The sequence below is a fragment of the Piliocolobus tephrosceles genome, chromosome 5 (assembly GCF_002776525.5).
Source record: "Piliocolobus tephrosceles isolate RC106 chromosome 5, ASM277652v3, whole genome shotgun sequence".
NCBI classification, from domain to species: domain Eukaryota; kingdom Metazoa; phylum Chordata; class Mammalia; order Primates; family Cercopithecidae; genus Piliocolobus; species Piliocolobus tephrosceles.
Window position 1 is genome coordinate 168,270,596 of NC_045438.1, and position 12,112 is coordinate 168,282,707.

Genomic DNA, 12,112 nt, shown 5'->3' on the forward strand with positions numbered 1-12,112 from the left:
ACTGAGGTGGAGAAGAGAGAAGGTGGGACTTGGGAAGGAAATCCGTAATTTGGTTTTGGCCTTGCTAAGTTTGCAATCTGAGTATAGATGTCCAGTAGGCAGTTGAATACGTGCATCCGGAGTTCCTGGGAGAGGTCCAGGCTGAAGATATAAATTTGGAAGCTGCTGGCCTGTAAATGGTGTGTAATGGCATGGGAATGAATGAGATCATCTAGGGAGAGAGTGTGGGTAAACAAGGGAAGAGTACTGAAGACAAGCCTGGAAAGCTCCCAGCTTTTAGAGATTTGGTTAAAAGCAAGAGGTGCTAGCAAAGAAAATGAGCAATGAGTGAGGTTGGAGTGAAATCAGAGGAGGATGAGTCCCTGAAACCTGGAGCGTTTGGAGAAAGAATTCAGTTTGGTGAACTGTGATTAATCTGCAGCAGGTTAGGTAAAAAAAGTAGATAATTTGTGACCACAATAAAAGCCATTTCTGTGGAGTGATGGGGATGAACATCCAGTTGGAGTAACTTGAGGAGAGAATAACAGATAAAAAGAGAGAGAATGCAAAATAGGTTTGAGAATGTCCCAGTTATCTATTGCTACCTCAAAAAACCCTTAACACTTAGTAGCTTAAAACAGTGACTCTGCAGGGATAGTGTCTGCTCCATGTGGTATCGGCTGGGGTAGCTCAAAAGCTGGGGCTGGAGTCATCTGAAGGCTCACTCAGCCATGTCCGGTGGTTGAGACTGGCTTTCAGCCAGAACCCCTGCGTGTGCTCTGGGCTTCTTCACAACATGGTGGCTGGGTTCCAAGGGCAAGTTCTGAGAAAGCCTGGTGGAAACCTATCACTTTTGATAACCTAGCCCTGGAAGTCACATTGTGTCGTTTCTGCAGTTATCTTCAACAAGGCAGCCAGAAAGTTTCCTCCAGGTTGAAGAAAAATATAATAGATTCCTCCCTTTGATGGGAGGAATGAGTGAAGCCAGAACCATTGTCCTGCCATTTTCTGAAAATACATCTGCCACAAGGGGTTTTGTTGTAAAGGGAGCAAAATTTAGGACAGTAGCTTGGGGGGAATGTGGACAGGTCAGCTTACCCAGTAGGCAGTGCCTAGGGCCCAATATTTTAAATTTCTTTTAAAACCAGAATAAAGGCCAAGCATGGTGGCTCATGCCTATAATCCCAGCACTTGGGAGGCCAAGGCAAGACAGTCACTTGAACCCAGGAGTTCAAGACTGGGAAACATAGCGAGACCTTGTCTCTACTAAATATCAAAAAATTAACCAAGCATGGTGGTGCACAATTGTAGTCCTAGATACTCAGGAGGCTAAGGCGGGAGGATTGCTTGAGCCCAGTAGGTCGAGGCTATAGTGAGCCCTGATAGCAGCAGTACACTCCAGCCTGGGCGACAGAGACCCTATCTCAGGATAAATACATTAGTTAATTAAAATAAAATCAGAGCCAGGAGCGGTGGCTCATGCCTGTAATCCCAGCACTTTGGGAGGCCAAAGCGGGTGGATCACTTGAGGTCAGGAGTTTAAGACCAGCCTGACCAACATGGTGAAACCCTGTCTCTACTAAAAATAGAAAATTAGTCTGGCATGGTGGTGCACACCTGTAATCCCAGCTACTTGGGAGGCTAAGGCAGGAGAATCACTTGAACTCGGCAGGGCAGAGGTTGCAGTGAGCCGAGATCATGCCATTGCACTCCAGCCTTGGTGACAGAGCAAGACTCTGTCTCATAATAATAATAATAATATCATAATTAAAAAGAAACGCCCAGTCTAGATTATGTTCCTTTTTATACCAGTGATAATTATTAATATTTACTTATTTAATATTTTTTCAATATTTATATTATGACCCATGAAGGCAAAAACATGTGGGGCCCATGAACGTCATAATGTAGCCCTGAATGTGGGGTCAAGGAAGGATTTTTGTCTTGTTTTAATAAAGGCAATATTATAGCACATCTGAATGTCGACAGGAATGCCATTAGAGAGGGATGAGTGGAGGCTGCAGAAGAGAAAGGGAGTAACTGCGGGAATGAAGCTTTCGAGTGGGTAAAGAGAGATGGGATCTAGGAAACAAGTAGCGGCATTGACGGGGACAAGGGGAAGGGCACGCTGCTTCCACTGAGACTGGAAGGGGGCAGAGGACATGAGCATAGATACAGAGAAGGTGGTAAACACTGGTGGGAAGATGAGTCACTGCCTCGTCTGTCTCTGTGAAGCGGGTGACAGTGTGGGAGTGAGTGGAAGGTTTGAGGGCAGGAAGCGCTATGGAATAGTCATCTCAGAGAGGGGGAGAGGGAATTCGGCGGGAAGAGTATGTGGTACGATTGTCTGACATGATCTGAAGTGTGTACAGCAGCATGATTTGTGATGTCCTCCAGCAATGTCCAGGCTCCCCACTGTGGGCAAGGTGTTACTGCATAGTCAGCGTACAGCCTTAACCAGGGCCAGGCCAAGTGAGGCATTAGGAGGAGAACAAAAGTCAAAATGGAGAGAATGCTGGGCCATGGAATGAGGATAAGGAGAGTGAGGAGATGAGCAAGATGACAGATGTTAAAAACGGATCAGCAGGTTGGAAGTCGCAATGAGATTAGTGAATTATTGGAGTGAAGGTATTAGAGTAACAGATGGAAGGGGTGGGGTGCTGATAAGAGAAGGCAGCATTTGAATGTTTCAGAGGTAGTAGAGATTGGTGACAGCAAGGCCTAGGGTGGTGATCCTCAAACTTCAGTATGCATTGGAAGCACCTGGAGGGGCTTGTTAAAACACAGACTCCTGGCCCCAACCCACAGTTCCTGATTCAGTAGGTCTGAGGTGGGGCCTAAGACTTTGCATTTCTAACAAGCTCCCAGATGCTGCACTTGTGGCTCAGGGACCACAAGTGAATGGAAGTCCTAGGTAAGGTGGAAGAAAAGCTCTTTGGAACTAAAGAGACCAAGGACCAGGCCAAACACGGTGACTCACGCATGTGGGACCATGCCAGGTTGCCAGTAATTAGAGAGTAAGAGGGCAGTGCGACCCCCACACATACTCTCATTGGGGCTGGGCGCAGTGGCTCATGCCTGTAATCCCAGCACTTTGGGAGACCAAGGCAAGCAGATCATCTGAGGTCAGAAGTTCGAGACCAGCCTGGTCAACATGGTGAAACCCCGTCTCTACTAAAAATACAAAAATTGGCCAGGTGTGGTGGCAGGTACTGTAATCCCAGTAACTAGGAAGGCTGAGGCAGAAGAATCGCTTGAACCCAGGAGGCGGAGGTTGCAGTGAGCCGAGATCGCGCCATTGTACTCCAGCCTGGATGAAAAGAGCAAAAGCTCTGTCTCAAAAAAAAAGGAGATCAAGGACCTTTGAGGCCAGTGTGTGGGATGGGCTGTTTATCCACTTGGATGTCAGAGTCACTGAAATGACTGACATGATCCTTTGAGACAAGCAGGGAAGTCAACAGTGAATTACAACAAGGAGGGAAGTAAATAGTGGCAAGGAATCAGATGTGGCTTCAAAGGGACTGGCCTTTTCTAGGGAGAAAACAATAAAAGGCCATTTGGAGGCAAGAGTGAGAAGAGAGGGGGACACTAGCCCTGTTATCTAGACCTTGAGGTGTGTGGGGGAGAAAAACCCACCACCACTTGAAAGGATGGCAGAAGAAATCACATTTCTCCTTCAGGAATAGCAAGAAAGTTAAAAGAGCTTTCAGAGCTCCGTGACATCTGGAGGCAGAGACCAGTGAGAGAGGAGGTCAGGCCTGGAGATGTGCAAAACAATTCAGGCTGAACACCCGGTGAGGGACAGGTGGGTTAAGGACAGGTTCACTGGAAATGCTGCCTCTGAAGTCTTCTAGAAAAATGAGTGTCGCTGGGCACAGTGGCTCACGCCTGTAATCCCAGCACTTTGGGAGACCAAGGCGGGTGGATCACTTGAGGTCAGGAGTTTGAGACCAGTCTGGCCAACATGGCGAAACCCCATCTCTACTAAAAATACAAAAATTAGCTGGGTGTTGGGTGCGGCAAACCAACATGGCACATGTATACCTATGTAACAAACCTGCATGTTATGCACATGTACCCTAGAACTTAAAGTATAAAAAAAAAAGAAAAAAGAAAAAAAAAACCTGGGTGTTGTGGTGAGCACCTGTAATCCCAGCTGCTCAGGAGGCTGAGGCATGAGAATCACTTGAACCCGGAGGTGGAGCTTGCAGTGAGCCAAGATTGCGCCACTGCACTCCAGCCTGGGCGACAGAGTGAGACCCTGTCTCAAAAAATAATTTTTAAAAAAAAAAAAAGCAAAAAAAAAAAGAAAAATGTGTGTCCCAGGTCTCTTGATTTCTTGGAGGTGTCATTTTTATGTTACATTAAAATAAGCATGCATATGTAATTGTTCAAAAGCAAATTTACATGGCCTTTAATGTAAAAGTAAGAGCCTTCAAAGATATTTTAGGCCATGCTCCCAGATCCTTCTCACATGTTAGTATTTTGGAGGAAATGTGAAAAAAGCACTACCCCTAGGTCTTGCGTGAAGGGTTGGAGGGAGGTATTTGTATTTTTAATCAGAAAGTGAAAAGCTCCCAAGATCAAAGGTGTGATCTGGAAAGGAGCTTCAGATCCTATGTCAGAGACTGAGCCTGGAAACAGAGTTGCTCACCTAGAGCCCTTCCCATCATAGATTCTGCCTCTTTTCACTAGAGCATCTGAGGGGCGAGTCCCAGATCACCAGCGGATTCTGTTTTACGGATTACGACTTGATCTCACTTCCTCTCTGGGCTTGAGTCTCCTGTCTCCAAGATGGGCCTCCCTGGAGCAATGTGGGGCCCAGCTAAAGAGACAGGGAGTGAGATGGGAGGATCCCAGCCTGGCACCCCGACTCTTTCTTCACTCTGCGTCCCTCTGCTTACCTCTCAATTTCTTCCCCTTCTACCTCTTCAGAGTCTGCCTGGGCAAGCTTGGTTGCTTTGTTAACAAGGCTAAGGGAAGGGGTGAGACTGGAGGAGCTTAGACTGGAGGTCAGAACTTCCAGGGGACTCTCCCTTTTTTTTTTTTTTTTTTTTTTTTTTGAGATGGAGTCTTACTCTGTCCCCCAGGCTGGAGTGCAGTGGCGCAATCTCGGCTCACTGCAACCTCCACCTCCTGGGTTCAAGCGATTCTCCTGCCTCAGCCTCCTGAGTAGCTGGGATTACAGGTGCCTGCCACTACGCCCAGCTAATTTTTTAGTATTTTTAGTAGAGACAGGGTTTCACCATGTTGGCCAGGCTGGTCTCGAACTCCTGATCTCGTGATCCACCCACCTCGGCCTCCCAAAGTGCTGGGATTATAGGCATGAGCCACCGCGCCCGGCTGCCCGGGGAATCTTCTAATAGTCTTAGGATGGCTTAGCTGGCCTGGGCCCACCTCCCTTGCCACCTGCCCCCTGCACTGACAATCATGTTCAGTCATCCAGGAGATGATGGAGAGGCTGGTCAGGCCTCCTGGAAAGGGAGGAAGAGGGCCCTAGCTGGAGAGATTCATCAGCAGAAGCCAGGGAGGAGACACAGACCCTTGCTCCCTGACACTCCTCAGGGCCAGCATGGGGCAGGAGTTTAGCTGGGAGGAGGCAGAGGCAGCTGGCGAGATAGATGTGGCAGAGCTCCAGGAGTGGTACAAGAAGTTCGTGATGGAGTGCCCCAGCGGCACACTCTTTATGCATGAGTTTAAACGCTTCTTCAAGGTCACAGACGATGAGGAGGCCTCCCAGTACGTAGAGGGCATGTTCCGAGCCTTCGACAAGAATGGGGTAAGGCACCCTGAAGGGAAGGAACGGTGGCCAGTCCACCTGGCGCCTTCCTCCACGAGTGTCCTCAGGGAGAGCTCCCAGTTCCCCACTCCTTCTGCTCTTTCTCTACTCTTCTTTCCATTGCATCTCTCATTACCTTTTCTGTGTCACTCCCCAAATCCTTCTGTCTCTTCTCTTCATTTTGTCGCTTTCCATCTTATCTGTCTCTCCTTCCCTCCCTCTATCTCTCAGCTGTCAGCTGATGCTCCCTGTGTCCTCTTCTTGAGAGCTGAAGGGGGACTGGCAGACAGTCCAGGTCCTCTCTTTGTATACTTTTGGCCACGACTGTGCAGCCAATGACTGGGTTTTCACATCTGCCAGAGACCCTGTCACTCTAAACACTAGGAGCAAAAGAGATGTTCCAAATGGGACGAGGTATCTTAGCATGGGCTATGAGCTCCCTCTTGTTGGGGTTCTTCGAACTGAGACTGGTCAGATTCTCCCTGTCAAGAATGCTGGAGGAGGCTCCTGCATGGATTGGGAGACTGGGAGGATGACTGCAAAAGCCCATTTCAGCTCTTAAAGTCCAGGAAGGTTTCATGAAATCATTCAGACCAGAGTTTCTCTAAGCCCCCAATGTCACTAGCAGCTAAGAAGGTAACACATCTTGTAAATGCACCTGGGGATTGAATTTTAAATTTCAATTCAGTTAAAAAACCCCTTGATTATTTAAGGTTATCCAGTTCAGTGCCCTGGCAATCCTGCAAACCACTGGATTTGCCTCAAATACCTATTTAATCTGGAGAAAGCATCAGTACTCCACTTCTCAGTGCGTGGAGAATTTAGCTTTCTAAGCTGAATCACTGGGAATGCCACTTCAGGTCTCATCCTGTCGCTGGTACCAGTCAGTGCACATCCTCACAGTGCCTGTCCCGGTACAGGAGGGTGAGGTCAGCATCTTCAATTCAACAGAACCTCCTCAGAGATGAACCCCATCGACCACCCCATGGGGCACAGAGCCAGTTTCGGGCTTCTTAGCACTCCTCCTCTCCTTGGTCTCCTCTGAGTCAGCAGCAACCCTGGGTGGGAGGGGCAGACTTTTGTTATTCCAAATTAAATGATGAGAAAGCTGGGCAAAAGGCAATGAATCGGTTTGCCCAAGGTCTTAAGTGCTTCTGCTTAGAAGGCAGGTTTTTTAAAGAGAGAAGATGAGTTTTTAAAATAATTGATGATTTTTTTAAATGTCTTAAGTAAACAAATATATCAGGTCATAAATAATAGGACTCATTTAAGTCCATCAATCTTCCCCAGATTCATCTAAAAATCAATACAATCATGATTCAAGATCGAAAAGGGCTGATTAAGCCCCCAGGCATATAGTGGTACTCCTTATGCCTCATCTCTTCTTATAAATCGGCACATCATGTTCATCAGTGTTTTTTCTTTTTCGGATAACTTCTTAATTTTGCTATGATTCTAAATTTTCAGAAAAGTTATAAGAATGATACAAGTAACTCCCACATGCAATTTATCCAAATTTCCCCAGTTATTTACATTTTATCTCATTTACTTTATCATTCTGCCTCTCTCTGTATACATACATATATAATGTATCCTATAAGTATATATACATATACATGATACATAATTTATACATATACAGAATATATACATATACTTTTTTAAAGAGAAAGTTACAGACACAATGCCTATTTATCCCTAAGTATTTCAGTGTGTATTTTCTTTTTCTTTTTGGTTTTGAGACAGGGTCTCACTCTGTCACCCAGGCTGTAGTACAGTGGCATGATCTCAGCTCTTTGCAGCCTCTGATTTCCGAGGCTCAAAGGATCCTCCCACCTCAACCTCTCAAGTAGCTGGGATTACAGGTGTGCACCACCATGCCTGCTAATTTTTGTATTATTTACTTATTTATTTTGGTAGAGACAGAGTCTTGCCATGTTGCCCAGGCTGAAGTGCAGTGGCACGATCTTGGCTCACTGCAGTCTCCACCTCCCGGGTTCAAGTGATTCTCGTGCCTCATCCTCCAGAGTAGCTAGGATTATAGGTGCGCACCCCCATGCCTGGCTAATTTTTGTATTTTTAGTAGAAACGGGATTTCACCATGTTAACCAGGCTGGTGTTGAACTCCTGACCTGAAGTGATCCGCCCACCTCGGCCTCCCAGAGTGCTGGGATTACAGACATGAGCCACTGCACCCGGTCAGCTTTCTTTCTTTTTTCCTTTTTCTTTTCTATTTTTTTTTTTTTTTTTTTTTTCTGAGATGGAGTGCAGTGGTGTGATCTTGGCTCACTGCAACCTCCACCTCCCAGGTTCAAACGATTCTCCTGCCTCAGCCTCCCCAGTAGCTGGAACTATAGGCGAGTGGCACCACGCCCAGCTAATTTTTGTATTTTTAGTAGAGACGGGGTTTCACCATGTTGGCCAGGATGGTCTCCATCTCTTGACTTCATGATCTGCCAGCCTCAGTCTCCCAAAGTGCTGGGATTACAGGCATGAGCCACTGCACCCGGACTTCCTTTTTCTTTGTTTGTTTGTTGTTGTTGTTGTTGTTTGGTGTGATCACACATTGCATTTACTTGTTGTATCCTCCTTAGTCGTCTTTAACTTGGAACCTTTAATCTCAGCTTTTCTTTTTTATTTGGCTGTGACATTTTTGAAGACTGCGCACCTCCATGCCTGGCTGAATTATGTGGTAGGACACCCCACAATTGGTGTTTGCCTGAACTGGCAGAATTGCCACTGATGTGATGTGTCCTCGGTGCATCATCTCATCAGGTATAAGATGTCAGTTTGTCCTGTCACTGGCACAGTTAACTTTGATCACTTGGTTAAGGTGGTATCTGCCATGTTTCAACACTGTAAAGTTACTATTTTTTTCTTTGTAATTAATAAGCATCTCATAGGAATATACCTTAATAAGTATATACTTAAGATATACCTGTTGTTCAGTCAAATTTTCTACTGGCTTTGGCATCTGTTGATAATTTTCTAACCCCACCACCCCTTCTCTATTTACTAGTTGGCGTTCCACTGTAAGGAAGAGCCTCCCTAGAACGTGTTTTTAAGTTCCTCTCTCAGGGACTGAGTCTTCTTTCCCACTTAGTCTTTGTCTCCAAACCTACACCTGACTCCATTCCCCTTTATAGCGAGGAGTGTCATTTCTGAACAATCGGTCTGAGATTTCTAAAGCAAATCAAATCAAAAGAGTTTATGGATCTGGTTCACATGTGAAAATCTGAGGTGATGGAAACTGGTTTGGTGGAGACAAAGGGGTAGGAACACCTCATCTCTGCCACTCTTCCTTGCAACTCTGGTGGTTGCCCTATGACCGCCTAGAATGGAAGAAAGGGGAGGGTCAAGATCAAATGTCATTTGGGATTCTTGTATAACATGCATTGAGGTCAGGGCTGGTGCACAAATGTGGCCAATTCAAGGAGAAACAGGGCAGATAATCCCACAGAGCCAGTGACACGCCCATCCTATTCCTGAGTAGACAGAGCCATTTCCATCACTCTCAGGCCTCTGTGGGTAATTGGAGCTGACAAGGTCCCCTGCACAGCAGGTGAGATTAGTCCCAGGTGGAAGTTTCCCAGAAATGGTCCTGGGGTTTCCAGTAACCTCTCAGATGAGATCACTTGTCTAGAGATCACTCTGAAATATGTCTCATATAAGGCAAGGAGTCATGGAAACTGAATCATGTTGAGAGGATGTTGTAGGAACAGAAGTTTTGGAACAAAGAATGAGGAAGACTGGAGATCTAGAGAGTGGGGATTTGTGGTGGTTTCAGGTTTTTTGTTTTTGTTTTTCTTCTCTTGGCATCCCCAAGCACTAGGCTCATTTGCCGGACAGAAATAGATCGTAAGTGGAGACTGCAAGTTTTTCCGACTTGATGAACTGGAGGAGATGCGTGCCTGGAAAAGCTCTGCCACTTGCTGGCTGGGTGGCTTGGGAACCTCTGGGTCCCAGACTCCTCATCCATAAAATGGGGATAATAACTCAGCCTCATTAAATAAGAAACGCAAGTTTGCTTTGTGGTAAGCTTAATAAATAACTACTCGAGAAAACAGCCTTTTAAAGAACTGACAACCACTGCCAAGTGTCTACCCTAAAAAAAAAAAATACCAGCGATGTAAGAAAAGGTATACATGCAAAAACAATGTTCATTGTGTAATGGAAAATATTAAAAATATGTTCAACAAAGGGAATGTTCAGTACCCCCTCCCCACCAAAAAAAAAAAAAACATGGAAGTTGATATTTTAAATAATTTTTAAAGACATGAGAAAATGTTACATGAAAATGAAGGAAACAAAATTATAAATATAATCTGACCTCAATTAGGTAAGTATATGACGGGGAGTATGGAGACCATGTATTTATAGGAATTATATAAAAGATATGAATAGAACATTTCAGGTACTAAGGTAAGCTCGTTCTGTTTTCTTCTTAGCTTTTCCTTAGGCTTCTTGTTGTTTCCTTCATTTTCTGCCATTTCTCCTGTTGCTCAAACCTTGTTCACCCAGGCACCCCTTGACCTGGGGCTGGGGCTCCTGAGTGTCCTGACCTAGTGGGACAGAAGTGCTCTGCTCTGGGCCATCGGTGTCATTTCCGATAACAAAGTCATGTGAATGACAGGCACTCCTGGGGGATCTGATGGCTCAATTTTTTTATTTGGAGAGTGGAGGTCCCAACCCTGGAATAAGTGAGCACCTGTAAGTGAGACACTGGCACAGCTAACCCACTGCAGCCACCACCAGCAGCAGCAGCAGCAGCCTGTCACCCCAAACACATTTGGAGAAGAAAGCAAGAATATATCCTCTTTCTTGTTTACTGCTTTAGAAATCATTATTGCTGCCGCATTTCTGTTACAAGAAGTTTCTGTTGTTTCTTGGTGAGAGTCACCTTAGAAGTAGACTGTGCCTCTCTCCCTTCCTCTGCCCAGTTAGCATCTGAGCTCTGTGCTCCCCACCCTTGGGGGATGGGCTGGAGCCACAGGCCTGGTGTTCAGTGTAATGTACACTGGAACTTAGAAGTGTGTAGGGCTGGAGACACTGCCTGTCTGCCTCTCTCTGACTTGGGGTGAATGAGAATGCAGAGGAAAATTTCAACATGGGCTCTGCTTTCTAATCTCGTTCAAAACTGTCTTAGTCCCAAATTCAGATCAAGTCCGTCATTGACTAATTGATTCATGAATATCTATTGGCTTCCAACTCTGGCTGTAAGTGGCACTGTGCTAGGCACGGAGGATAAACCCAAGCAATGTCAACCCCTCTCTTTTCCCCAGGAGCATATAATGTGGTTAGAGAACGAGACATATTTAGGAAACAGTTAAGTGACAATGCCAGAGAAAGTCCCAAGCTGTGTAGAATAGACAGTAGATGCTGAGGATGTTAGAATGGGGAGGGAGAGAGCACTACGGCTGAATAGATCAGAGAACGAAGGCTTCCTGGAGGAGGGGCCCCTTGAGCTCAGCCTTGAAGGATGGGTAGGCTTGGGTGATCACAGAAAATGAGAAGAGAGAATGTTCTCTAGGCTGGGTGTGGTGGTTCACGCCTGTAATCCAAACATTTTGGGAGGCCAAGAAGGGAGGATCACTTGAGCCCAAGAGTTTGAGACCAGCCTGGGTAACGTAGTGAGACCCTGTTTCTAAAAATAAATAGACAGATGATAGATAGATAGATAGATAGATAGATAGATAGATAGATAGATAGATAGATAGATAATAGAATATTCTCTACCCCAAGGGTGGAGAAAGGCTTGAGCAAAGATGCAGAGGCCACATGGATTAAAATGAGGAGGAGAAGCCCTGTGTTTGCAGGGATGAATGACATATGCTCTGGGGACGTGGGCTGTGCCCTCAGCAGCATCCACATCTAATGCAGGACAACACCATTGACTTCCTGGAGTACGTGGCAGCCCTGAATCTCGTGCTGAGAGGCACCCTGGAGCACAAGCTGAAGTGGACCTTTAAGATTTATAAGGACGGCAATGGCTGCATCGACCGCCTGGAGCTACTCAACATTGTGGAGGTTAGTGTCTCTGCCCATGGGCCCGCAGCCTGGGCACTTGAGCACTGCTGGAGCTTTGAGGGTTGGCTGCAAGTGGCCAGTGGGGACTGAAGAAGAGGCCTTGAAATCATTCTGAGTGTGTTTCCTGTGTTCTCGTTCTGAGTGTGTACTTTCTAGTGGAATTAAGCTAGAAATCAATCACAAAAGATTATTAGAAAATCCCCATCTGTTTGGAAATTAGGCAGTAGACTTCCACATACTCCGTGGATCAAAGAAATACTTTCCCTCTCTCTCTCTGTCACACACACACACACACACACACACACACACACACACACACACACACAC

General features: G+C 46.0%; 1 protein-coding gene across 1 annotated transcript in view; it reads left to right on the plus strand.

Moving 5' to 3' along the window:
* The first annotated feature begins 5,551 nt into the window (after positions 1-5,551).
* Positions 5,552-12,112, plus strand: part of GUCA1B (guanylate cyclase activator 1B) — an 11,608-nt gene continuing 5,047 nt past the window's right edge. The window contains exons 1-2 of the mRNA XM_023212805.1: positions 5,552-5,758; positions 11,639-11,785. Coding sequence (XP_023068573.1) covers positions 5,552-5,758; positions 11,639-11,785 — 354 coding nt within the window. The remainder of the gene's footprint in view (positions 5,759-11,638; positions 11,786-12,112) is intronic.